The 26,477-nt window shown below is 47.3% G+C and overlaps 1 protein-coding gene across 2 annotated transcripts in view; it reads left to right on the top strand.

Annotated features, from left to right (window-relative positions):
* DNAJA3 (DnaJ heat shock protein family (Hsp40) member A3) overlaps window positions 1-26,477 on the top strand; it is a 243,444-nt gene that overhangs the window by 174,252 nt on the left and 42,715 nt on the right. For both annotated transcript variants that reach the window (XM_086941384.1, XM_086941383.1), the window contains exon 10: window positions 20,325-20,422. In XM_086941384.1, coding sequence (XP_086797510.1) covers window positions 20,325-20,422 — 98 coding nt within the window. The remainder of the gene's footprint in view (window positions 1-20,324; window positions 20,423-26,477) is intronic.

The following is a 26,477-nucleotide window of genomic DNA, read 5'->3' as shown; positions in this document are numbered from 1 at the left end:
CTCTTAGGTAAGAGGTGGACATTTGTACGATGGGTTGGAGAAACCAATCGCAAAACTGCGAAAGAGGCTCAATACCTGAACCTATACCAGACACAATAGGTCTTCCTGGTGGGGGCACCCTGTTTTTGTGGATCTTGGGAAGAGGGTTTTTACACACCAAGAACTCTGCTTCATGTTTATTGATCCAGTCATTAAGAAGGGCCTCATCCACCATGGTCTTGATAGTGTTAGTCCGTCTTGGGATAGGGTTGGTCTGATGAACTTCATAGCTGTCCCCATCTGTTAATAACCGGAGACACTCTTCCTGATACATGCTTTTGTCCATAACGACGATAGCCCCTCCTTTGTCCGCTGGCTTTATGGCAAGTTCGGTGTTCTCCCTCAAGTCCTTGAGTGCTTTTCTTTCACCTCTCTTTAAGTTCTGGACACCTTTTGATGTTTTGGCAGTCAGTAGCTTCTATTTCATTGAGAACTGGCATGGAATGGACTATGTGGGTGGCACAAAAGTGTTTTTTTTTTCCCCTAGGTCCTGTGTTGGCGGGGTCCTTTGGTTCGGTTTCTTATTTTTCAAAGTAGCTTTTCAGCTTGATTTTCCTGAAGAACTGCGCTAGTTCAATATGTAGAGCGAAAAGATCATTTGTCGGGGTGGGAAAAAATCCCAGCCCTTTAGATAGAGCAGAGTCTTTATCTGGTGATGGAACATGGCTGCTCAGGTTGATATATTGGTAGTTCCCTGCTTGTGGTTGGTCACTGGTCTTTCCCTTTGCTCCGTGTGACCACCATGTTCAATTTCTGATCCTCCCAGTGTACCCTGGTGTGTTGTTTTGACTGTGTCTGTCTTCCCCAAAAAAGGCGGCAGGCCCTGTTGAAATGGAAATCCTGGAGGATAATAGGGTTTTTGCCAGTAGCCAAATGGGTGCTTCGGTAGAGGCATGGTTTGCTGTTGGAAATTCTGGAATTGTCTTTGTTTGGGACGTCCTGTGCTTTCATCACTGCTGCTGTCACTGCCACTCCTCTCTTCTCCCGTGCTGAAGGTCCAGTTCTGTGGTTGATTTTGTCGACATGTTTCTGCATATGTGGCCCAAAGGGTCCTCTGCATTCATCAGGACAAGAGAAGTAAAAAAAAGGGCTCCTATCTTATTCCCAGAAGTAGGTAGATGTCACCACTTTGTAGGAGGAGCTATGTCATACTCTACCCAAGTTGATTTCCTGAAACCTGGATTGGTGATATAGAGAAAAACAAAGAGAGAAGAATACATATAGTGGTTGTTTGTGTAACATGTGACACTGAAAACGTGGAACACACACATTTGTCATTTAGCGCTCAATGTGAGACTAGGTCACTACCTTACCCTGCTTGTGTTTCCTACACGCCCCATGGGAGGAGAGTGAGGGAGAGACCCCTGTAGTCACACTCTGGAATGAGAAATTAACAAATAAAGGCGTAAACACAAGTCCGCTTCTGTCATCCACTCTTTCCTTGTGGGGAAAAAGGAAAGGAGTGCCACATGTAATCATGCATACATTCAATCATGTCTTACTACATCAAGGTGCGTCACCCGCCGTAATTCTAGTTGTCAGCTCTGCATCCCAGAGATAGAATGAGCACTGTGTGATTCCGTCTTTAATAGTATGCTTAGTCAGAGGACGATGTAAATTATTTGCTTGTGTGTCATCACCCTCTTTAACTGAGGATTCTCTAGGTTTTGGTCACTGTCCTTGGATCAGCTTCTGTTGTGTTTTCAAGTTAATTGGTCTGCCTGTGGAGGGGCTCTTTCTTTTGATCAGGCGTAATATTACTCTGTCCATTTTCTGATCTGTTGCCTTAGGATTGTTTCATTTCATGCACAATGTTTTTCATATCATCCGTAGTTGTAGGTGAAGATTCTGAGGTGGCATACCTTTGCTCATATTATTAGACTCTGCTACACTAAAGGTCTCTGTACTTTCACTCTGTACTTTCACTCTGTACTTTCAAAAGGTAGTTTTTGACTGCTGGCATTGGATTTCCCCATGGTGTCTGCATTAGAACACTCAAGAGGAAAAAGGGACAGATATTACACTGCAAGGGCAAGATGGAGATGTATAGCAGTAGTCCTTTAAGTTCAAGACCGCAGTCTCTTCCTAGCCTTGAAGAGACTAAGCAAATTAGATTCTCAATTGCAAATTATACAGTAGAGCAGTGGAAGTAGGCCAAAAGGGGATCCTCTGGATACCAGAGCAGCCGCAAGCATCAGCGTCACCTCTGGCAGACAGTGGAGAGCACTAGAAAGATTAAGGCGATGTATTCATTTCATAGTTTATTGATTGTTGATTGAGTATGAGGCCCCAGAGAGTGAGCTAAGGATCCACGGATGAGGCCATGCCAAGGGAGCAACAAGTGTGCTGTGTCTTCAGGGCATCCACAGTTGGATAAACTGTGATAGGCAAAGTCCACAGGCTGGCCTGACCTGAGAGCTGTGCTTCCACCGGTCACTGCAGGGCGACGCCCACCTAATGCAAAGTGGTGGCATTTACCAGGCTCGCCCCTACACACCACTGACAGCAGGGGAGCCAGAGATGCAGCTACAAAGGAAAGCACTGGCAACCCATGACAGTAGTGCTGACAAGGGCCCAGGGCCCAGCCACGTGACAACCCACCAAGGCCCTCTACACCCAACCCCTGTCACTGAGGGAGATGATCTTGCTGTTCACTGCAGATTCATTTCTCTTAAAGGCAGTGTGCTGCTGATTGATGGATCCTTATGTTGCAGATTTTGGCTGAACAAATGTGGTGCGGGCTGTAGGCTCAGCTGGCCATCTTGGCTGACAGTTGACTACGCACCCCAAGGAAGCTAGTATCAAAACCTGCACTTTATGAAAACATTACTGTATCAGATGTGTTGGCTAATGTTCATGTAAGATGGCTGAGTCCGATCACTTTCAGTCCGGTACTTATGAATATATATATATTTATGTATGCGATATTTATATAGCACTAACCTAGCCATATGCATCAGAGAGCTGAATAGGATCAAGCCAGAAAAGAAAATATAGACCGAAAGCATTAATGGGGGTAGAGATGCAGCTTTGATCTCGGAGAGATTTGGAGTGTCTCAGGTGTCCAGTTGGAAAGTTCTTTGAAGGAATGACTTTAGCCCCTTACTGGATTGAAGAACAGTGGGGGACGGTCCTGATAGATGTTTGGATGTCGTTCCAACTCCTGCAGTATTAGATGTGGAAGAGGTAGTTCCAGTTTTTTTTCCTTTGTCCCTAGTCTTGCGCTATTCTGGCTACACATCCTGTGTGCCAGACTCTGTGATGGCATGGACCAGTCTTGTGAAATGAATGAAGTTTCCGAGTTCTGGAGAGTGAGGGTTCACCAGGAGTGAGCCGGAGTACTTTGTGGGAGGTGGACTCCTCTAAGAGTGCAGGCCTCCTGGAGGGACTTATAATAATGCCTTTATGGTGTAAGAAACGAGGAACCCTGACAAACACAGTACACAATATCATTTTCTTTACTGTGGTAATTATTACAATTTTGAGTATGCTTTTGTAATTGTCTCAAGTGCTTTTATGTCCAGCTCCTTTGATTCTTAATGTCCCCAGAACAGAGGTATATTGTTGCAGGACAAAATCTTAATGCCTCCTCTCCTGAAAAAATGAGCCTTCTAAAATGTGCAAAGAGGCATCAAACGGGATAAAGAGCTAAAGATTTTCTAGATTCCAAAATGCTTTACCTAAATCTGTTCTTGATGGCATCTGGAAACTTTGAAGAGACTTAAAGGACCTAAACATTTCAGTAGAATGCGGTTTTGAAAAAACTGGTTGTCCACAACCTGTTAGCACGCCCTTTATTGTCTCTGGTCCTGGCTTGCCCACCATGGTTTATGAACACTGACTACAGCATCATAGGATGGAACATTCGATTCTTGCTGGTTCATGAGATCTTGGGAAGTGAATAATGATCAGATTTGATTATGCACAGAGAATCAATACATTTTGTGGGGCCTCCTTAGTGTGCAAATACTGTGTGGCTGTCTGACCTGAATCTATTGTAGTTGCATAGGATATGAGCTTTTATGTTTACATTGATTTCTCATGCTCTTCATTGACTGGAAGAGCTGTGCAAGTAAAGACAGATTCAAACCCTGCACAAGTGGGCAAAAATTATAACCAGGGTATAGAATTTGCCTCATACCTTTGAATGAAACAAAAATAACTAAATACCTTAATTTAATATTAATGCCTAAATGTTGTGTTCCCCACATAACTGTTAATTATGAATATGATATATATTTTGTGAACGTTTCCATCTGTATTTATCCATATCTTTTTGTTGTCTGCCTTAGCAGTATTTATTCATGTTTATTTGGAGTTTTGTGAACAAATGAAGTAACTTGTATAATTCCATGTTTAACTCATGAATGTGCATGCCACCTTTGTTTTAACACAATAAAAAGCCAAATATAATAAAATAAAACACCCAATTGAAAATATAAGCATTAGAAGAACAAAAAAATATTGAGATAAGAAGTTATTAAGGGAAATCTCATCCTATTTTAGTCTTCCTATGTTGTTTAATCTGCACAGCTATTGACCTGGAGTTCATGAATGTTAGCTTAGAGAATCTTCAAAAGAAGACTAATCATCTCTAATTTTCCTCTTTTAAAAATAAATACAGATCGGAAACACTATGATTGAGGCATGTGAGATGTAGATCACATGCTTTGCATACTCCTGCCATCTTGTGTTGGGTCCAGATGTTTGCACTTTGTTTTTCTTTGAAGAAGTCTTTCCAGTCACGCGGTAGGTGACTCCTCCTTTCGGTGATAGTGCGCATGGGCATCGACTCGATTAATAGATTGTTTTTTCCCGCCATCGGGTTAGGACGTGAATTGCTGCGCTACGGTTCGACACTGTTTCTCAGGTTCTCCTCAGTGCGCAATCCACTTACCCTAGACGGTATTGTTATTCAAACGTATTCTCCATTCTCTGCATATCGTATCGTTCAGGAAAATCTTTCGATCGGAAACCTTCTGGAAGGCCATTGGGCCTAGCCGTGTCAGGCTAGCTCGCAGTCAATGGAACTGACTCAATCTAAATTCTGTCCTCGGTGCCACTCCAAGTACCCATGGACCGACTCACACGAAGTGTGCAACTTGTGCCTCTCCTGGAGCACAATGAGCAAGACTGCGACACATGCAGATCCTTCCGATCCAAGAAGATTCTCCATGACCATCGAGCTGGACGTCACTAAATGCAACAACATAGCGGCTCCGCTACGGATCTCTTCGGAGAATATTCCGAACACGATGTCTTCGACGTTCAAGGAGCCGAGGAAGAAGAAGAACACATTTCTGTGTCAGAAGCTAAATCCGACATGGACGAAGACATCCCGCAGGGTCAGCATACCGTGAGTACCGATCCTCTCCTACCCCAAACTGAGCCTCTGCCCAAGAAAAAGTCTCCGGTCCTTCCTCTGCCTTCGACCGCCCCGCCTTTGGACCTGGCACCTAAAAAAATATTAAAGCCTTCCGGCTCGGGATCGAGTTGGCCACATTCAGTCACCGAGCCGAAACAATCGGCACCGACACCAAAGCACGTTTTGGTAACATTCCCTTGGGTACAGAAACCGAAATCATCTTTGGATCCGAACACATTGGATCCGAACACATTGGATCCGAACACATTGGATCCGAACACATTGGATCCGAACACATTGGATCCGAACACATTGGATCCGAGCACTTTGGATCCGAGCACTTTGGATCCGAGCACTTTGGATCCGAGCACTTTGGATCCGAGCACTTTGGATCCGAGCACTTTGGATCCGAGCACTTTGGATCACAAAATATTGGCATCAAAATAAAAACAGCTCCTACTCCATCAAAGGAACATCGCTTCGACGTCCTGCCTTCCAACTCGGATCCAAAACAAAAGGAACTTGTCATCAATCCCAAAACTGGACATATTCACGCAAAATTGTCATTAAAGTGCAAAACAGAAATGGAGGACACTTGCCACATTCCTCTTTTGAGAAAACATGTTGGTACTAATCCCTCTCCTACTCTATCACCTCCTTCCCCACATAACCCAAATTTGATAACAGCCATAAATTCACCACCAACACAATCGCAGGACAACCAGGGGATGGGGCAGACAATAAGAATCCTGATCCATGGGATGACAATACAGAACCAAATGCAGCGAACTATCCAGACTCATACTCTACAAAACCCTATCCACCTGATGATAATGTAGGGTACATAGAGTTAATAAATAGGGCGGCTGAATATCCTGGAGTTCAGCTTTATAAAGAGTCACTTGAGGAGGATTTTCTCTTTGAAACACTAAGCTCTTACCAGAGATTCACTCATACACAATCTATGCTTAAGGGCATGCTAAAAAACACTGACAACATTTTTTAAAATTCCGATCGCGCTAGAATTCTTACTTTAAGGGTAGATAAGATCCAGTTTATACCAAGGGCCAATTACCATTAGATTCTCTATTGGTTTCTAATGCCCATAAATGGGCAAACTCACAAACCTCAGGAGATGCCTCTCCTCCAGACATGGAATCTAAACTAATAGATGCTTCCAGGAAAAGAGTAGCTGCACAGGCAGCCAATCACTGGCGTATTGCCAATATGCAGGCTCTCTTGCCTATATACGACAGAGCGCACTATGATGAATTGGGACAATTGCTCCAATTACTACCTGATGAACACAAGGCTAAGGCACACAACCTTATTCAGGAAGGGAAACCCAATTCAAACACTTCTATTAGATGCTCTTTAGATGCGGCTGACACTGCTGCTCGTGCAAACACCAATGTCTTGCTAAGAAGGCCCATCTGGCTTACAATTTCAGGGTTTAAACCTGAAGTTCAGGCTTCTATCTTAAATCTACCTTTTGATAAAGAACATCTGTTTGGTCCTGTGGTAGACACTTCTTTAGAGATGATAAAGGACACATGCGTGGCAAATTCTATAGAAGCCCTACAGTCCCCCAATCAGTAGGGGTTCTTTTTTGTTGCTCCTTCTACAGGGGCGGCTCCAAAAGCATATCCACAGACAACACCTCAACATCGTATAGAGGCAGCAGTCAATCACTCTCTTCAAGAGGTTACTTTCGAGGCGTATTTAGAGGCAATAATGGAAAGGAAGAGGTAAAGGTCCGCACCTCCCCCTCAAAAAACAGTGACTTGCCTCCTCTTCCCCCGATCATTCCACACCTGTCGGGGGACATCTCTTTCAATTCCTTCCCGTCTGGCATAGAATAACTTCAGACTGATGGGTACTAGGAATTATCCAATCTGGTTATTGCCTGGAGCTTACCAACAATCCCCCAAACATTCCTCCATGTTCACACAAAATGTCACAACCGCATCTACACCTCCTCAAACAGGAAGTTCACTCTTCTGCAAAAGAAAGCTATAGAGCTTTACAATATCAAGGATCCGGCATGTACTCCCTATACTTTATAATTCCCAAAAAGGACTGCTCTCTCAGGCCTATACTGGACCTCCGAGAGTTAAATCTATTTATTCACTCGGATCACTTTCAAGTGGTAACACTTCAACAAGTGCTCCCACTCCTACAGCAAGGCGACTTTTTGTCTACCCTAGACTTAAAGGACACATACTTCCATATTCCAACACATCCTGCTCATTACAAATATCTCAGGTTTGTGGCAGCAGAAAACACTATCAATTCAAAGTGCTTCCATTCGGAGTCACCACTGCTCCCAGAGTATTCACCAAATGCCAGGAGGTAGTCGCTGCTCACTTGCAAAGACAAGCATATTCATGTCTTCCCATACTTAGACGATTGGCTCATCAAAGCCAGTTCTTAACCAAAGTGTCTCCAGTACACTCAAATAACAATACAGGTACTGCATGATCTCTGGTTCACAGTAAATGTGTTGAAGTCTCATCTCCAAACCTCCAACACGCAAACATACTTAGGAGCCACTCTCAATACTCAAAAAGCTCTAGCCTGTCCCAGTGCAGCCAGAATCATCTTCAATATTCAGGTTCTAATTTCACAGTTTCAGCCCAACCAGTCATTACCAGCTCGAGTATATATGCAACTACTAGAAATGATGGCATCTTGATAATTTCCCATGCAAGACTTCACATGCGTCCCCTTCAAGAATGCTTCGTACGTCAATGGACTAATCTCTGGGGCAATTATCACATCTAGTGGTGTTAGATGGCGCACCCTTCGCTCTCTGCAGTGGTGGAATCCACAAAACCTATCCAAAGGGCGGCCCTTCATCGACCCAGTTCCACAGACAGTGCTAACAGCAGGCGCACCCCTCATTAGTTAGGGAGCTCATCTCCAGACTCACCAAAGAAGGTTTGTGGAGTCAAAAGCAAAAGCAACTTTATATAAATCTAGAGCTGCTAGCAGTATTTCTAGCGCTCAAAGCCTTCCAGACTCGCCTTGCAGGCAAAACTGTCCTGATACGTGTAGGAAGGTGGAAATCTGACTATGGTTGCCCCCAACTTTTTGCCTGGTGTTTTGCTGGTTTTTCGACTTAGTTGACCTGGGGCCCTGCTATTCAGGACCCCAGGCCCACTGCTCTCTGTAAAATGGATTCCATGTACTATAGGTGCATATCTAATTGGATACTGAGTCACCTTATCAGTCCCTGTGCAGTGAACCCTAGGTACCCAGGGCATAGGTGCACTCCGGGCCTACCAGGGGCTGCAGCATGTATTATGCCACCCCTGGCTGGCCATCCAAATCTGACACAACTGGCTGATCAATCAGCTGGGGCAGGGTGGTGTAATCACCCTTTGCTTTAGATGTAGTATCCCTATATCTAACCCTAAAATGGACACATATCCTCCTATCAGTCACTCCTATGGCAAGCCTTATCAATCCTGAAGGCAGAGGGCTTGGAATTATGTGAGATGGTGCTCTAGCATGAGCTGAGCCTGTCTGCAGCTTTCGGAACCAAGTCCTGTAGCTGTTTCCATGATAACGCTATACCATATACTCTTAAGTGCATTATAATCCTCGCGGTTATTGGCAACTTTGGTATAGCATTATCAAAACATGTCGAGTAAGGTGTCATACGAATTGGAATACTACCCCCTCGCCCATTCTGCCGACGGGGGTAGCATTCCACCCTTCTAGAGGGACACGACATGTATGTAACTGTGAACCCCGGTTAAAGTTAACTCAAGCCTCAGCATCACAAAATGGATGCTGCCACCACAGACACAAGTCTGACCTCCTGCTGCTGGGAGTCCTTCCAGCGATGGAGGCTTGGACAAAGGATTTCCTGCCTTGGGAGGTGCTAGCACCACCCCAGACAGGATTTTGTGTATTAGGTAGGACAGGGCTGAAAGGAATTAGACATGCCTGGGGCATACAAGGTGTCCCTGTGCATACACCGGTTTAAACCAGTTCCTGGGGCACTCCAGCCCCAGCTCTGGCGCAAGACCGGACAAAGGATAGGGGGTGTAACCACCCCCCTTCCTGGTCCCACCCAGAGGAGGGACCTAGTCATAGTACAGCCCCCTTTAGCCGGATAAAGGTAGGAGCTGGTCCCATTCCAAATTAGATTATCCTGAACAACTTTACAAGAAGAAACTCTGGACTTCGACGTTCTGCTCCACAGAAGACTGAAGAAATCTCCCTTGTGGGCAAGGAGTGTCCACCCTGCACAAGCAGGCACCATCAGCGTCCAGCGGCTTCCCTTTGTCGTCTTCCCTCGAGGATCCAGACTTCAGAGCCCGACGAGACCCGGATTCCCAGACCTCTCCGACCTCTACCTACATCTGCAGCACAGCTGAGATCCGTGGGTGCGACGAGACACGTGGGACCGGCCATCTTGAAAGAAGCAGCACTTCGCTCCAGCACGACTTCTGAGGTAACCTCGTCCAAGTGCTTTGGGGACTAAGAAGCCCCGACCCCGAGCAGCTCCTGCACCGAAGACCAGCCCTCAAGCATCCACGAGATCTGCGTGGGGCCCTTCTGCCTGTTTGCTCCTCGACGCGTTGTCCGGTCACTTGCCGGTTGGCTAGTGACCTCCTAGACGACGAACTCCGAAATCTTCACTGCTGGTCTGGTTGCTCCAGACTGGCCCTTGCTCCCTTCCAAAAGAGGAGCACCCCGGACCCTCCTGGTCCCCTCCAGACGCCGTTTCCACTCACCGTGTGGGTTGCCTTTGCCAAGGCCTGTTGACTCCGAAGCCGACACCGCCAACAGTGAGAGCCTGCTTGGGACAGCGAGAGCCTGCTTGGGACAGCTCGTGCACCATCCTGGTCGTCGAAGACACCACCTGGTCCACGTGGCTGCAGAGACAAGCGTCCACTCTCACCTGATTGCGACAACGACATCTGGTTCCACTCCTGGTTCCACTCCAGTCACTGGCTAGTGACTTTGAACATTGTCCCCTCTGCTTTCAGGTTCTTCTCTTCAATGATCCACCCTTGGATCACACCGGACATCGTCCTCCTGACGCCTGCAGCATCTTTTCTTCCAGGCTCCATAGACTTCAACGCTCGAACCCGACACGACTTGGCACCTATACACCTGCAGCCTGTGGGTGAGGTAACATGAGCATTTCGGTGCTCAAGGGTAGCTTGACTCTCCTAGTGTCCCGTTCCACAGTCGTTTTAGTTCTACCTAGTCAGGATTGTCTGTACTCCCCTTTTTCTTGAACTGTACTGTCCATAGACACTGTTACGCATCTCGCGTGCGAGTTCATACTCTGCACTCTCGTTCCGTGGGCCTCCTATTACCTACCTAGAGTTAGTATACCGTGGTCCCAGCGATCCTACAGCCTCTGGACAGCTCCATTCCTTTTATCGACTTTCACATTCCACTTACTTAGTGTATGGTTTGTCGTGCCCCTAGGGCCCCATTGTAATTTTTGCAACTTAAACTTATTTTTCCTAAGAGATTGTCATGTGCTTAGCCCTCTGACCTCATAAAGAGTTCAGAGGTGTATGCTAGTTAATAAATTGTTTATTTTCATAACAACCTGTGTGGTGTCCTTTCACTTGGTATTCAAGGGGTTATATGTGGTAAAACAGCTGGCTTCACATGCCAAAAGAGTTTAGCCTAAGACTGCTTTGTCCATGCTACCATTGGGATGGCTGGTCTATAAGGTTGACTTACAACCAATCACCATAAGGGTTGTTTGGACTGATACAAGGTGATCACTAGAACTAGTGAGCATATATATCAGGCCAACTTCTCACATTGGTGTGCAGCGGTTGGGATTTGAGCTTGCTGTTGTTTTTACCAAATATAATCTTGAGATATCATTTGAAAGATCACATAAGGTACCATAGAAGAAGCCGCTGGTATACGTGCGCTTAAGAAGAACTTTTAAACTCAAACTCATACATATAACAAGCTTAGAAATACTCTGAGTTCTACTGAACCAGCTGTTGTAGTAGAAAGGGAGTAGCACACCCTGAATACAACTCTTAGCAAGGGATCAGTAGGAAAACCCATAGTGTAGGTAAGTGCACCACTTACACCTCACTAGAAAAGCATGTCTATCACAGGAGAGAACACAGTAGCTCCCCTTGGTGATATTGACCCTCCACAGGTCATGTCAAGATATGCAGCCCTTAGCTTCCAGGAGATGAGACAATTGTGTACCTCCAGGAAACTAAAACAGGGTTCTAAACCTACAATTCCTTTTCTGATAGGTCTCTTAGAGACATTTGATGCCAGAAGGGCTTCTCATCCAGGCCCATCTGACCCTACAGAGGGAAACATACCCCCAGTAGAGGAGGACTCTAATCTCCCTGAAACTGATGAAGTAGAGGAAGATGGAGACTCATCTGATGGAGAGGTAAGCCATGGTCAGGGAGGAGTCAGCAGACTTACCAGGGCCAACTTAAGCATACATGAGAATGGAACTGGGGGAGCCCCAGTCCCATCCTCAGGCAGGCTTAACCTTGGGAATAGACGAGTTAGGTCTCACTCCAGAGGCTCTAACAGATCTATTTACACCCATGTCTCTCAGGCATCTTCTCAGAGAGGGATGACATCCCCTCAGAGAAGAGAGCATGAAGCTAAGATTAGGGAAGTCAATCTGAGGATTGAGAGGGAAGAACTTGCCCTTGCCAAAGAAAGACTTGCCTTTGCCAGAGAGCAGAAATTGAGTGGGGCGGACCCCACTGGTGGCAGCATTATCCCTAGAGATAAAGACAGGAGTTTTGATACTAGACACCTGAGTAAAATAGTGCCCCCCTTTAAGGTAGGGGATGACATCCACAAATGGAGGACTGCTCTGGAGAGGGCCTGCACTGTACAGAGCATCCCCCAGAGTCAGTGGGCAGCTATATGGTGGCTCTCCTTTGAAGGTAAAGGTAGAGATAAGCTCCTCACTACTAGAGCCGAGGATGCTAACAATTACCAAGTCCTGAAAAATACACTGATTGATGGGTTTGGCTTAACAACTGAACAGTACAGGTTGATGTTCAGAGACACCCAGAAAACTCAGTCTCAGGATTGGACTGACTTTGTTGATTGTGCCACTAAGGCTTTGGAAGGCTGGCTACTGGGAAGTAAGGTTACTGACTTCACAGAATTGTATAATCTTATTATGTGAGAGCAAGTCTTAAATAATTGTCAGAACCAGTTATTACACCAGCACCTGGTAGACTCTGATCTGACCTCTCCACAAGAATTGGGTAAGAGGGCAGACAAATGGGTCAGAACCAGGATTAGGCCTAAGAACCAAGGTGGTGACCAAAAGAAGGAATCAACCAAGCCTCAAGAGAAGGGTGGGAATACATCTACAGATCAAACCACAGGACCCCAAAAATCCTCGGAAGGGGGTGGGTCCCAGAATCCTTCCAATACCCAGAAGAAACCCTATTGCCATACCTGCAAACAGGTAGGCCATTGGAAAACTGACAGCAGTTGCCCAAGGGCCAACAACAATGAGAACATACCCCCAAGTAACACTTCAAAGCCTCCTGTTACTACTAGTAGTAATCCCCCAGGTGGTGGGAGTGCCCCCAAGAATTTGGGTGGATTTACTTTGGGAGTTCCTGGGGACTCTGGCCTAACCAGGTCCTCTGACTTGGATACTCTTGTCTGTGAGACTGGCATGGGGTTTGCCAACTTCACAGCTTGTCCCAACACTTTGGAGAAGTACATACAGGAGCCCCTCATCAATGGCCTAAAAGTTGAGGCCTTTAGAGACACAGGGGCTAGCATCACCATGGTGACTGAGAGCCTAGTCCCCTCAAGGCAACTTAAACCTGGAGCCACGTACCAGGTGACCAACATTGATGGAGTGCAGAGAGATCATCCCATGGCAGTGGTCAATCTCAGCTGGGGAGGTGTCACTGGTCCCAAGAGAGTGGCAGTGTCATCAAACTTGCCTGTAGATTGCCTACTGGGGAATGATTTAGAGATCTCAGCCTGGGCTGAGGTAGAGCAAGAAATCATTTTAAAATGGTAAACCCCCATGGTAAGGTTAGTGGGGCAGTGATAGCCACAGCCCCAGTCCAAGATGTCCTCCCTGAACAGGTCAGGAGGGCTGTGCCAGTCACAGCCCAATCTCAGACAGATTCCCTCCCTGAACAGGTTGGCAAGGCTGTGATGGTAACAGCCCATACCCAAACTGAGTCCCTTCCTGAAAAGGTTGGTGGAGTTGTGATGGCCACAGCTCAAACTCAGACAGATAATAGTGTTGTGAAGCCTGAAACTATGGATCACTCCACTCAGACAGGGAGCATTGAGGAGGAAGAGAAATCTCCCTCCCACCAGACTTTAGGAAAGGATCAGCCTCCTCAGGGAACTGATCTGACCCCTTGTGAAGAAACTGCCCCAGAGGTAGTCAGGCCTAGCCTGGTAGAACCCCTGATGTCAGTGGACCCTTCCAAGGGGGAACCCAGTCTGGAGCAGGTAACCTGCCCCTCTCTACCCTGCCTCTGTCAGCCCAGGGCTGTAGAGGTCAGGGAGGCCAGTGGTGGACCCCAAAGGGCCCCCTGTCCAAAAGAACTCCCCCCATCAGCAGATTAAGGGCACTGAAGCTAGTAGTCCTAGCCAAGTGATAATAAAACAAACTCCTGAGGGATCCCCCTTAAACTTAGTTAGGGACCTCCCACAGATGGACACTGTTGGGCACAGCCAAACCTGGGACCTAAGGGCCCAAAACCTGACCTGTCCCTCCAGTAAGCCAAACAGAGAGACCCAGCCTCCAGCTTTAGGTAGCCAGAGGATGACCCTGAGAGTACACTGCAACTCAGTCCTGGAAGGAAAGGCATATATGGTGGATAGTGATTGGAGGAAGTTGAGCCCAACATTAGTGGAGTCTCTCTTCAGTACTCCATCCCAACACCAGCCTTTTACTTTGCCAAAACACACCACTGGTAGAGATTCCCTATGGTAGAGACCCTCAGATACCCTTAGGGTGAGGGATTGCTTGGTGGACCATGAGATAGGGGGTAACCATGCCAGTGCATATACCACCTCATACGGCCACTCAGGCAATATAGGCTTACCTGGTCAAGGATAGCCTTATCTCCTTTCATTTGGGGGGGGTGTTATGTAGGAAGGTGGATATCGGACTATGATTGCCCCCAACTTTTTGCCTGGTGTTTTTCTGGTTTTTCGACTTAGTTGACCTGGGGCCCTGCTATTCAGGATCCCAGGCACACTGCTCTCTCTGTAAAATGGATTCCATGTACTATAGGTGCATATCTAATTGGATACTGAGTCACCTTATCAGTCCCTGTACAGTGTACCCTAGGTACCCAGGGCATAGGTGCAGTCAGGGCCTACCAGGGGCTGCAGCATGTATTATGCCACCCCCTGGCTGGCCATCCAAATCTGACACAACTGGCTGATCAATCAGCTGGGGCAAGGTGGTGTAATCACCCGTTGCTTTAGATATAGTATCCCTATATCTAACCCTAAAATGAACACATATCCTCCTATCAGTCACTCCTATGGCAGGCCTTATCAATCCTGAAGGCAGAGTGCTGGGAATTACGTGAGATGGTGCTCTAGCATGAGCTGAGCCTGTCTGCAGCTTTCGGAACCAAGTCCTTTAGCTGTTTCCATGATAACGCTATACCATATACTCTTAAGTGCATTATAATCCTCGCGGTTATTGCCAACTTTGGTATAGCATTATCAGAACATGTCGAGTAAGGTGTCATACGAATTGGAATACTACCCCCTCGCCAATTCTGGCGACGGGGGTAGCATTCCACCCTTTTAGAGGGACACTACATGTATAGAACTAGAACCCCGGTTAAAGATAACCAGAGCCTCAGCATCACAAAATGGATGCTGCCACCACAGACACAAGTCTGACCTCCTGCTGCTGGGAGTCCTTCCAGCGAGGGAGGCTTGGACAAAGGTTTTCCTGTCTTGGGAGGTGCTAGCACCACCCCAGACAGGATTTTGTGTATTAGGTAGGACAGGGCTGAAAGGAATGAGACCTGCCTGGGGCACACAAGGTGTCCCTGTGCATACACCGGTCTAAACCAGTTCCTGGGGCACTCCAGCCCCAGCTCTGGCACAAGACCGGACAAAGGATAGGTGGTGTAACCACCCCCTTCCTGGTCCCACCCAGAGGAGGGACCTAGTCATAGTACAGCCCCCTTTAGCCGGATAAAGGTAGGAGCTGGTCCCATTCCAAATTAGATTATCCTGAACAACTTTACAAGAAGAAACTCTGGACTTCGACGTTCTGCTCCACAGAAGACTGGAGACGTTCTGCTCCACAGAAGACTGAAGAAATCTCCCTTGTGGGCAAGGAGTGTCCCCCCTGCACAAGCAGGCACCATCAGCGTCCAGCGGCTTCCTTTTGTCGTCTTCCCTCGAGGATCCAGACTTCAGAGCCCGACGAGACCCGGATTCCCAGACCTCTCCGACCTCTACCTACATCTGCAGCACAGCTGAGATCCGTGGGTGCGACAAGACACGTGGGACCGGCCATCTTGAAAGAAGCAGCACTTCGCTCCAGCACGACTTCTGAGGTACCTCGTCCAAGTGCTTTGGGGACTGAGAAGCCCGACCCCGAGCAGCTCCTGCACCGAAGACCAGCCCTCCAGCATCCACGAGATCGGCGTGGGGCCCTTCTGCCTGTTTGCTGCTCGACGCGTTGTCTGGTCACTTGCCGGCTGGCTAGTGACCTCCTAGGCGACTAACTCCGAAATCTTCACTGCTGGTCTGGTTGCTCCAGACTGACCCTTGCTCCCTTCCAAAAGAGGAGCATCCCGGACCCTCCTGGTCCCCTCCAGACGCCGTTTCCACTCACCGTGTGGGTTGCCTTTGCCAAGGCCTATTGACTCCGAAGCTGACACCGCCGACAGCGAGAGCCTGCGTGGGACAGCTCGTGCCTCCATCCTGGTCGTCGAAGACACCACCTGGTCCACGTGGCTGCAGAGACAAGCGTCCACTCTCGCCTGATCGCGACAACGACATCTGGTTCCACTCCTGGTTCCACTCCAGTCACTGCCTAGTGACTTTGAACATTGTCCCCTCTGCTTTCAGGTTCTTCTCTTCACTGATCCACCCTTGGATCACACCGGACATCTTCCTCCTGACCGCCTGCAGCATCTTTTGTTCCAGGCTCCATAGACTTCAACGGCGGAACCCGACACGACTTGGCATCTATGCACCCGCAGCCTGTGGGTGAGGTAACACGAGCATTTCGGTGCTCAAGGGTAGCTTGACTCTCCTAGTGTCCCGTTCCACAGTCGTTTTAGTTCTACCTAGTCAGGATTGTCCGTACTCACCTTTTTCTTGAACTGTACTGTCCATAGACACTGTTACGCATCTCGCGTGCGAGTTCACACTCTGCACACGCGTTCCGTGGGCCTCCTATTACCTACCTAGAGTTAGTATAGCGTGGTCCCAGCGATCCTACAGCCTCTAGACAGCTCCATTCCTTTTATCGACTTTCACATTCCACTTACTTAGTATATGGTTTGTCGTGCCCCTAGGGCCCCATTGTAATTTGTGCAACTTAAACGTATTTTTCCTAAGAGATTGTCATGTGCTTAGCCCTCTGACCTCATAAAGAGTTCAGAGGTGTATGTTAGTTAATAAATTGTTTATTTTCATAACAACCTGTGTGGTGTCCTTTCACTTGGTATTCAAGGGGTTATATGTGGTAAAACAGCTGGCTACACATGCCAAAAGAGTTTTGCCTAAGACTGCTTCGTCCATGCTACCATTAGGATAGCTGGTCTATAAGGTTGACTTACAACCAATCACCATAAGGGTTGTTTGGACTGATACAAGGTGACCACTAGAACTAGTGAGCATCATATATCAGACCAACTTCTCACAATACGCACCCGACAACATGTATTACATACGGACACGGGGGACACACACTCTCTAGCTGTCAAGCCTTGCACAAGCCATTTGGAGGTGGGCCATACATCAAACTTCCCAGGAGAAAACAATCAGATCGCAGATCTTCTCAGCAGGCAGAGACAACCGATTCGTGAGTGGAAACGTCACCCTCCAGTTCTCCCCCATTCTTTCGAATGTAGGGTTTTCCACAGATGGATCTGTTTGCAACACACCAAAGCGCAAGTTGCCCAAACTTCGCCTCCAGATATCCACACCCATTGCTTCAAGGCAATGCACTATGGACTGTGGATGAACTAGTCAGGGATATTCGCCTATGCTTTTCCGTCTCTCCCTCTCATTCCACTAGTGGGTCAGAGGCTCAGACAAACATACCTCACACTGATCCTAGTAGCTTCCACATGGGCCTGTCAACCTTGGTTCACTACCCTGTTGGCGCTCTCAGTAGTTCCTCATCAATAACTACATCTCACACCCAGTCTCCTCACACACAACCATGGAAAAATAACACATCCCGATCCCAAAGATCTCAACCTAGCGATCCGGTACCTAAAGTCATAGAGCTTGGCTATCTGAACCTTCCACCAGACTGTATGAATATCATTAAAGAAGCCAGAAGGCCTTCCACAAGGGCTTGCTACGCACCTAAATGGAAGCGGTTTGTTATATATTGTAATAACTCGATCAACGCAACCCGCTCGATGCTTCTATTCAAAATATCAGTTGTCATTTACTACACTTACAACAGCAATCAGGATTAGCTTACACATCCATACGCTTGCATCTCGCTGCAATAGCTGTGTATCTTCAAAATAGACCACATCTATCCCTTTTCAGAGTACCTGGTATGAAGCCTTTTATGGAAGGACTCCAGAGTTATTCCACCAGGGTTTCCACCTGCTCCAGTGTGGAACCTTAACATTGTCCTTACCAGACTAATGGGTCAACCATTCAAGCAATTGCACAAATGTGAACTGCAATTTCTCACTTGAAAAGTTGCTTTTCTCACTGCTCTTTCATCACTGAGGAGAGTGGGTGAGCTTTAGGCACTAACCATAGAGGAACTATTTTGTCAAGTCCACCAAAACGGAGTGGTCCTTCGAACTAACCCCAAATTCCTACCCAAGGTGGTATCTGCCTTTCACATCATTCAATCTATTGAGTTGCCTGTGTTCTTTCCTCAACCAGATTCAGTGGCAGAACGAGCTCTACACACATTAGATATTAAACAGGCATATTGTATTACATAGAAAGAACAAAACCATTTTAAAAATAAACAGTACTTTGTGGCTTTTGCTCCACCACATAAAAACAATCCTATTTCTAAATCCGGTATTTCTTGATGGATAGTTAAATGTATTCAAACATGCTATGCAAAAACAAAGGACTTTACCTATACCCCCTAGTGCATTCCACCCGCAAACTAGGGGCTACTATGGCTTTCTTAGGAAACATCCCCATAGCTGACATTTGTAAAGCTGCAACATGGTCTACACCGCACACATTCACCAAGCACAAGATAATGTAGGCCTGGCAGTACTTAGAACACTCTTTCAGGCAAAAGCTACAGGTTAGCCATCGCTTTGGGAGAGTACTGCTTTATAGTCTATGCAAAGCATGTGATCTACAGCTCACATGCCTCGAACGGATAATGTTACTTACCCAGTAAGCATCTGTTCTTGGCATGTGTGTAGAGCTGTAGATTCACATGCGCCCAACTGCCTCCCCAGGTTCCTATACCTGTTGCAGGTATCGCTACCTTTATATACATACGCATGAATATCTCTATTCTACTTACTACCTCCATTCTCACCCTCTGCGGGTAAACAATCGAACAATGGAGTAGATGCCCATGCGCACGATCACCAAAAGGAGTCACCTACCTCGTGACTAGAAAGACTTCTTCAAAGAAAAAAAGTGCAAACATCCGGACCCAACACTAGATGGCAGGAGCATGCAGAGCATGTGAATCTACAGATCTATATTCCAAGAACAGATGCTTAGTGGGTAAGTAACATTATCCTTTCTGTCTATATTTATCTGTAAAATCAAAAACAGGAAACTGGGAGTCTTAATTATGAATGGGAAGTGCTGTCAAAATGTGTTTTGATGATATCATCTTTTCAATATTAAAAAGTGCAAAAAAGTCTTAATAGTGACTAGATACTATCATTGTAAGCCTAATGTGCACTTAGTATTCCTGCACAGCTTCATTTGGTAAAGCATCACAGTCTCATTAACATTCCCCAAAACATGTTCCTGTTTAGCACCAAAGGTCCAACCACGTAGAAGTATCTTCTCTTATAGTTGGCTTCACAGTGAATATCCGTTAAAAGCTGTCAACGCACATGACAGTGGGATCATCAACACTTGAAAACCACCTTCTTCAGGACAATACAATCTTTATAATTTTAAGTGAAAAGATATGCTCTGTGTTGTGTGGGGTCTGGAAAATAAGGACTTAAACAATGTTGATCTACGGAGCCATCATTTCAGCCCAGATAGTTTGCCTAAGCGCTGCTTCTAAACGCTTCATTGCCTATTTTCATCCATGACTGAAAATACTAAACCATTAGGACTTTCACATTGTTAAATATGATTTAAAATTCTATTGGCTCTCATTTAGTTACAACTCATTTGTCATTTCACTCCCTCATAAGGAAGCTGTCTCCCCTCCAAAAAGTGCTAACGGCGTGCAGCCTTACAGAAAAAACATGTATTGTGGAATACTGATGGGATTGTGGTACTTTACCACATGAAGTTGGGTGTGGGGGTTTTGAGCGTGTATTAGACAGGTTTGCTTATTGCACATAATATTTGTTGTCACTTGCAAATATTAATATCGACATAATACAAAATCGAGTTTTTAATGAGCAACTCCACATTAAGGTCTTAATGTGAAATTGGGGTCTAGTTTTTTTTTCGTGAAGTAAAGAAAATGTATTCTGAAGTCTTGGGTGATTTGTCCCCCTGGAAGTCCGGCATTCCTGACATAGATGTGTGTGTTGTTTCACAGGAGGCTGACAGACCGGCAGAGGACGTTAATGCTGAACTTTGCTGAAGACGAAACAGATGTGGAGGGTACTGTAAACGGAGTTGTCAATACTGCTACAGGTTAGATTTGCAATGTTTTAGATTTTCTGCTGTGTTGGCCGATTGGAATCACATCTGTGGCCACCTCCCTCCAAACAATAATCCCCTTCTTTGCAAGACTATGAGCGTAATAGAGATAGATCTGTGAACATGTATCAATGGGAGGAGATCTGAAGCACCGTATTGTGCAAGTGAGATTGTTACAACACAGGGATGGTGGGGCTGGCAACATCCTTTCGAGAAACATTCTGTAGAACATGCTCTTTATGGCTTTAAGAGGTGGCAAAATACTGTCCTCATTTGACAGGGTCTGAGTGGACTCCTATGGCTATATATAATTCTTTTTTTTTAAAAAAACCCTTTTATTAACATGCAGGTTCAGTATACAGTTATTACGATACATTCAAGCTGGCATTTTCATATATGTACGGTGCATTCTTGAAGTTTTATACGACATTATCTAGTTTGCATTTATTGCTCATTTCTTTCCTTGTACAATCTATATATGCTCTTCCGTAGTTTCTTACCTAGATTAATAGAATATATCAATGATTTTCCGTCAATTGTTGCTTAACTTAGTGTCTCTCTTAAAACTCCAAGAGACATTCCCCCCCCCCTTCCCCCAAACTTAGGTCATCACTTTTATGTATGTTTCATACTCCCTCTCCTAACATCAGGTCCCTCTGCCCCATTGTCTTCTCATAGGTAAGTTATTTCAATACGTTGCTGCGTGTAGCACGAGTAAGCGGACTTTCTCAATCCCACTCGTCATTCCTCCTCCCCCCTCAGAGTCCAGGTCGTCTCCCTCTGGTAAGGGCTCGCATATCTCACCCCTATAGACATTCCACGCTGTCCACACCTTATTCCATTTGCGGGGGGAAGCTCGAAGGACATACACAGTTCTCTCCGTGACCATCAGGACATCCATGTTTTTAGCCCATCTGCTCGCAGTGGGCAAATCTGGCGCCCCCCATTTCTGCGCGATATCACGCTTAGCCACTGTCATGGCTAGCGTAGTCCAAATTATTCCTTACCTATCTAGGTCATTTGGGTCCCAGATGTTCAAAAGGCACTTACGTGGTTCTGGTAAAATGGAAATCTTGAGTGTTTGGGAGATTGTGCGCATGATTTGCCTCCAGAATTCCTGTATGTGTTGGCAGTCCCATAGTGTATGAAATAGTGTTCCCTCCTCCCCGCAGCCTCTCAAGCAAAAGGGATGGGGCGCTCTATGGATCTTGTGGAGTAGTGTCCTGGTGTAATATATGCAGTGCAAAATTTTTATTTGCACCAGCCTGAACTTTGCCGAGATGCCTACTTCTCTCGGGGAGGCCAAAGCTTCGTTCCATTCCGATTCATCCGTCACACCTATGTCTCCTTCCCACTTGTCTTTAAGTTTCAGTGTGGGGTCCTCTAAGTTGTTGATCAGTTTTTTGTATGTGAGGGAGGTCGCGCTCCGTTGCATGAAGTCTGTCAATAGTCTGTCCTCAAGTGGAGAGGATTCTGGCAGATCAGAGCCCGTTGGGATTGCCTGGAGTAGTGCGTGTCTAATTTGTATGTACCTGAATGTTTCCGTGGGTCCGAGGCCGTACTGCTGCTGGAGTTGTGGGAACGGTATTACCGTGTTTTTGTCCCAGAGGTCCCCCACCGTAGAGATACCTATAGAGTCCCACTGTGTAAATCCTGCACACCCTCTAAGGTTTCCCAGCGATCTCGTGTCCCATAATGGTGTCATTTTGGTGATTCTCCCTTTCCATCCCAGTCTTGCCTGTGCTATATGCCAGAGGGCCACCGTGTGCTGTGTCGGACCCCGCAGATGTTTGAGTTGCGTTTTATTATACAGTGCCGAGAGCATGCAGTCCGTCCCTAATTGTGACCAGTCTGCCCTGTATGCTGGGTCGTCTCTCGGGGTGTGGAGCCATTGGTTAATTATTTTGAGTTGGGCTGCCCAGTAATATAGCTGAATATTGGGTAGCGCAATCCCTCCCTCATACCAACTTTTCACCAATTTGTCATATGCTATACGCGCTGGGCCATTGTTCCAGAGTAGGTTGGAGACTAACGCAGCAATTTGTTTGAAGTATCGCGGTGGGACAGGATACGGGGTGTTTTCTAATATGTATAGAAACCGGGGAAGCGCCATCATCTTATATAAGGCTGCCCTCCCCAGGAGGGTGAGGGGCAAGGTCGCCCAGTGCTTAACGTCTGCGCGTAAGCGATCCAGAGGTGGTTTGAGGTTGTTAGCGAAGAAATCCGCTTCAGAATGTGCGATGACAATGCCTCGGTATTTGAAGGAGGTCGTCGGCGCCGCCAGGGGGCAGTCTTCTCGCAATCTTGGTGCCGGACCTTTTAATGTATATATCACCGATTTCGACCAGTTCAGGGTATAGCCCGATGATTTCCTATGTGTGTTGCATATTTCCAACAGGGCTGGGATGCCGTCATCAGGGTCTACCATGTATATGAGCATGTCATCCGCATATAGGGAAATTTTGTCTTCCCATCCCTCTTCCCGTTTAATACCTTTAAATAGGGGCGTTGTCCTGATCAAGATCGCGAAGGGTTTGAGTACTAACGCAAAGAGTAGGGGTGACAAAGGGCATCCCTGTCTGGTCCCTCTGCCCAATGGGAACACCGGCGAGATGTGTCCATTAGCCACTACCTGTGCCACTGGTTTTGTGTAGAGTAGTCGTATCCAGGCTATAAATTTCGGCCCAAAGCCCATACGTGTCAGCACCTCGAAGAGGTATTCCCATTCAACCAGGTCAAAAGCCATTTTTGCGTCAAGGTAGAGAATCACAGCCTTCTCTGGGAGGAGGTGTGAACGGGCCAGTACTCCATGAACCCTCCGGAGATTTAGCGCCGTACTTCGATGGGGCATAAAGCCTGATTGGTCGGGGTGGATCAGGGTGCCCAGGTGTGGCATCAGACGGTTGGCCAGAAGTTTAGCCAGCACCTTGGCTTCCACATTAAGTAATGATATCGGGCGATATGAGGTGCATTCGGTTGGGGGTTTACCCGGCTTAGGTATAGCTACTATTGTGGCTGTGCGTTGATCCAGCGGTAATTCCGCCTTCTCCCTACTCTCCATATACATGTTCAGTAGGGGTCTACTGAGTTCTGATGCCATTGATTTATACCATTCCACAGGCAGTCCATTAGGACCCAATGCTTTGCCTGATTGTAGTGATTGTATCGCTAGTTGAATTTCATCCTCTGACGGATCTGCCTCGAAGTCTTGCACCGTCTCTGGCGTTATGCTGGGAATGGTAATGTCTGCGAGTGAGAGTGCCGCCATTTGCGCTGTGACGATGCGGTCTGGGGTGTAAATGTTCTGAAAATGGGTTGCTAGAGTGTGTACAATGTCTTCCGGGTGCGTTAGTTCTCGGCCGTCTGCAGTATACAGTCTCTGAATACCTCTCGCGCCTCCCCCTCTCTTATCCAACCATGCCAACATTTTTCCTGCTTTGTCGCCCACGTCATAAATTCTATGTGTTGTGTTTGCGATGTAGCCCCGCACTGTCGTTTTGAGGTGGGCTTGGTACTGTTGTTGCCGTAGTTGCAGTGTGTGTGTCGCAGCTGGGGAGGGGTCTACCATATGTGCAGTGTTTACGTCGTGGAGTGCTAATTCTATTTCTGTAAGTTCCTTCTGGGAGTCTCGTTTGTGTCCCGTAATGGCTGCTATTGCAGTCCCCCTAAGGACGGTCTTGTAAGCTTCCCGGTGTTTTCAGCAAAATAGTGTGTCGTCGCTAGTTTCAATTTCTTCCTTATTTTCGGGATTTTTAAATAATTGGGGTAAACTGGGTAGATCCTAGCGCATTTTCGTTCTCTAGTAGTGAGAGTGAGAACAATCGGCAAGTGGTCAGATATACCTCTGGGTAGGATGTCAATGTCGTCTACAGAGCACATTCCCACCCCCTGGAACAAAAAGTAGTCTATGCGAGATAGGCTGTTGTGCACGGCGGAGTAAAAAGTGTATTGAGTCGCTGCCGGGTGTAGATGTCGCCATATATCCACAATGCCCAATGGTTCTAAGAAGTCAGGGAGTGACGCAGTCCCTCTTGAGCTGGTTCTGATGGGAAAGGCGTCCAGTGCAGGGTCTATTATTGCATTTAGATCCCCCCCTATGATTGTGTCACCCTCAGGGAGATCTATAAGGAATTTACCCAGTGCAGGTAGCGCCACGGAGTGAAGTGGTGGGGGGATGTATACTGATACTACATTAAGCGGCCTGCCTTCTCACTGGCCATGTATCGCTGCGAAGCGTTCCTGGTCATCCGTCGCACGATGTGTAATTATAAAGGGCGATGTTTTTTTTAGTAGTATCCCTGTCCCCCTGGACCCAGAGGTGAAGTCTGCATGCGTCGCCATAGTGTATCCGCGCCTGTCAAGCGCTTTGCATGTCGTCCCTGTAAGGTGTGTTTCTTGGAGCAGAACCACATCCGGGCTCTGACGTTTGATGGCCTGCATGACCAGGCCCCTTTTTATCTTGTCCCCTAGGCCTCTGACGTTCCATGTTAGCATGCGCAAAGGGGGTACCCCCACCGTTACCGGGGTAGCCTCAGTGGGTGTGGCTTGAAGTGGGTCGGCCATGGAGTCGTCGGGGCTGTGTCATGAGCAATGTGTCGATAGGTGCTGTGCAGCCGTTGCCTTTCCTGATGAGGCATAGGAGTATGCCGATATCTAGAGTGGCAGTATTACGTGTGAAGTGAGTGATGACCATGAATAGAAACGTGAACAATAAAACTGTGCTCCCATCCCCCCTCCCTGCTCCCCTGCTCCATGGACTAAACCCCGCCCGTGTCCCCAACATCGCAGAGTGCTTTAGTCCTTCCCCAACTATCATACTTGCTTGTGGGGTTGGTGAGTCCCCCATAGGCACTAACTGCGCCCACCTTACTCAGCTGCACCAGGTCCAAGGTCCATTGCGGCACACTTAGGTCATTCGATATATAGTTTGTCCTCAGACCGGCGCCGGTCGCCCAGTCTAGCGGGTCTTGAGTAGAGTCGGATTCCGCTGCCGTCGTGCCATCCTGATGAGTCGGGCTGCCGGCCTGGCTGCCCGTTTGCGTGCCGTTACGGTGATTAGTCCGATCCTTGTAAGGACGGTGACGCTGTCCCACTTGCCTCCAACCCTCTAGCCAGTCCTGGGCCGCTTCTGGCGTGTCAAAGAACCATGTCTTTCCATCTGCCACTATCCGTAGCTTGGCGGGAAATAGCATGGAGTATGGCAGTTCTCTGTCTCGTAGCGCTTTTTTCACCTCCGTGAAGGATTTGCGGCGTCTGGCCACCTCCGCCGTGTAATCCGGGAAGAAGGACAAGGTTGCGTTCTGAATCTTCACAGGTGGGGAGACCCTCGCTGCTTGTCCCTCGTCCCTGTCTCTAAAGTTGAAGAGTCTGGCCAGCACAGGTCGCGGTGCCGCTCCTGGCTTAGGTGCTCCGCCCGGAACCCTGTGCGCTCTTTCCACTGAAAAGAAGCGGGAAAGTCCTTTGGGTTGTAGTTTGGTCGTTATGAGATCCTCAACGTAGAGGTCCATAGCCCCCTTCCCTTCCGTTTCTGGAAGTCCAAGGTTGCGTACATTATTCCTTCGGGAACGCCCATCCTGGTCGTCCAGCTTATCCTGTAGGATCTTGGTGACTTTCTCCATGCGTCCCATGGCTATTTGTAGTTCTGACGTGTCTTCTGCAAGAGATTTCGTGACCACCTCCACTTGGGTTACCCTTTCAGTCATTTTTTGGAAGTCCGCACGTAACAGCGTGACTTCAGAGGAGATGGAGCCTACCGTTGTTTTGACTTCAGTGAGGGTTCTCATAATGTCCTCTAGCGTTATCCTTTTGGTCCCTTCCGTTTCTGGGGTAGCACCCGTGGAGTTGCGCCCATTGTTATGCGATTGTCCGTTGTGGCTGTACGCAAACTTATCTAGCTTGGCTTGTGTGGATCCACTCCTGGTTCCTTTGCCCGCCATGGCGTGGAGACTTGTGGAGTCTGGGGTCGTCCCTCTCTGCGCCGTGATCTGCGTTGATTGATTGACTCTTTCCCGGGCGTGCAGGTCAGGGGGCGGCGGGCCGGCGTGCACTC

Source organism: Lissotriton vulgaris, chromosome 10, assembly GCF_964263255.1.
Source record: "Lissotriton vulgaris chromosome 10, aLisVul1.2, whole genome shotgun sequence".
Classification (NCBI taxonomy): Eukaryota; Metazoa; Chordata; class Amphibia; order Caudata; family Salamandridae; genus Lissotriton; species Lissotriton vulgaris.
This window is presented reverse-complemented; position numbering and strand designations above follow the sequence as displayed.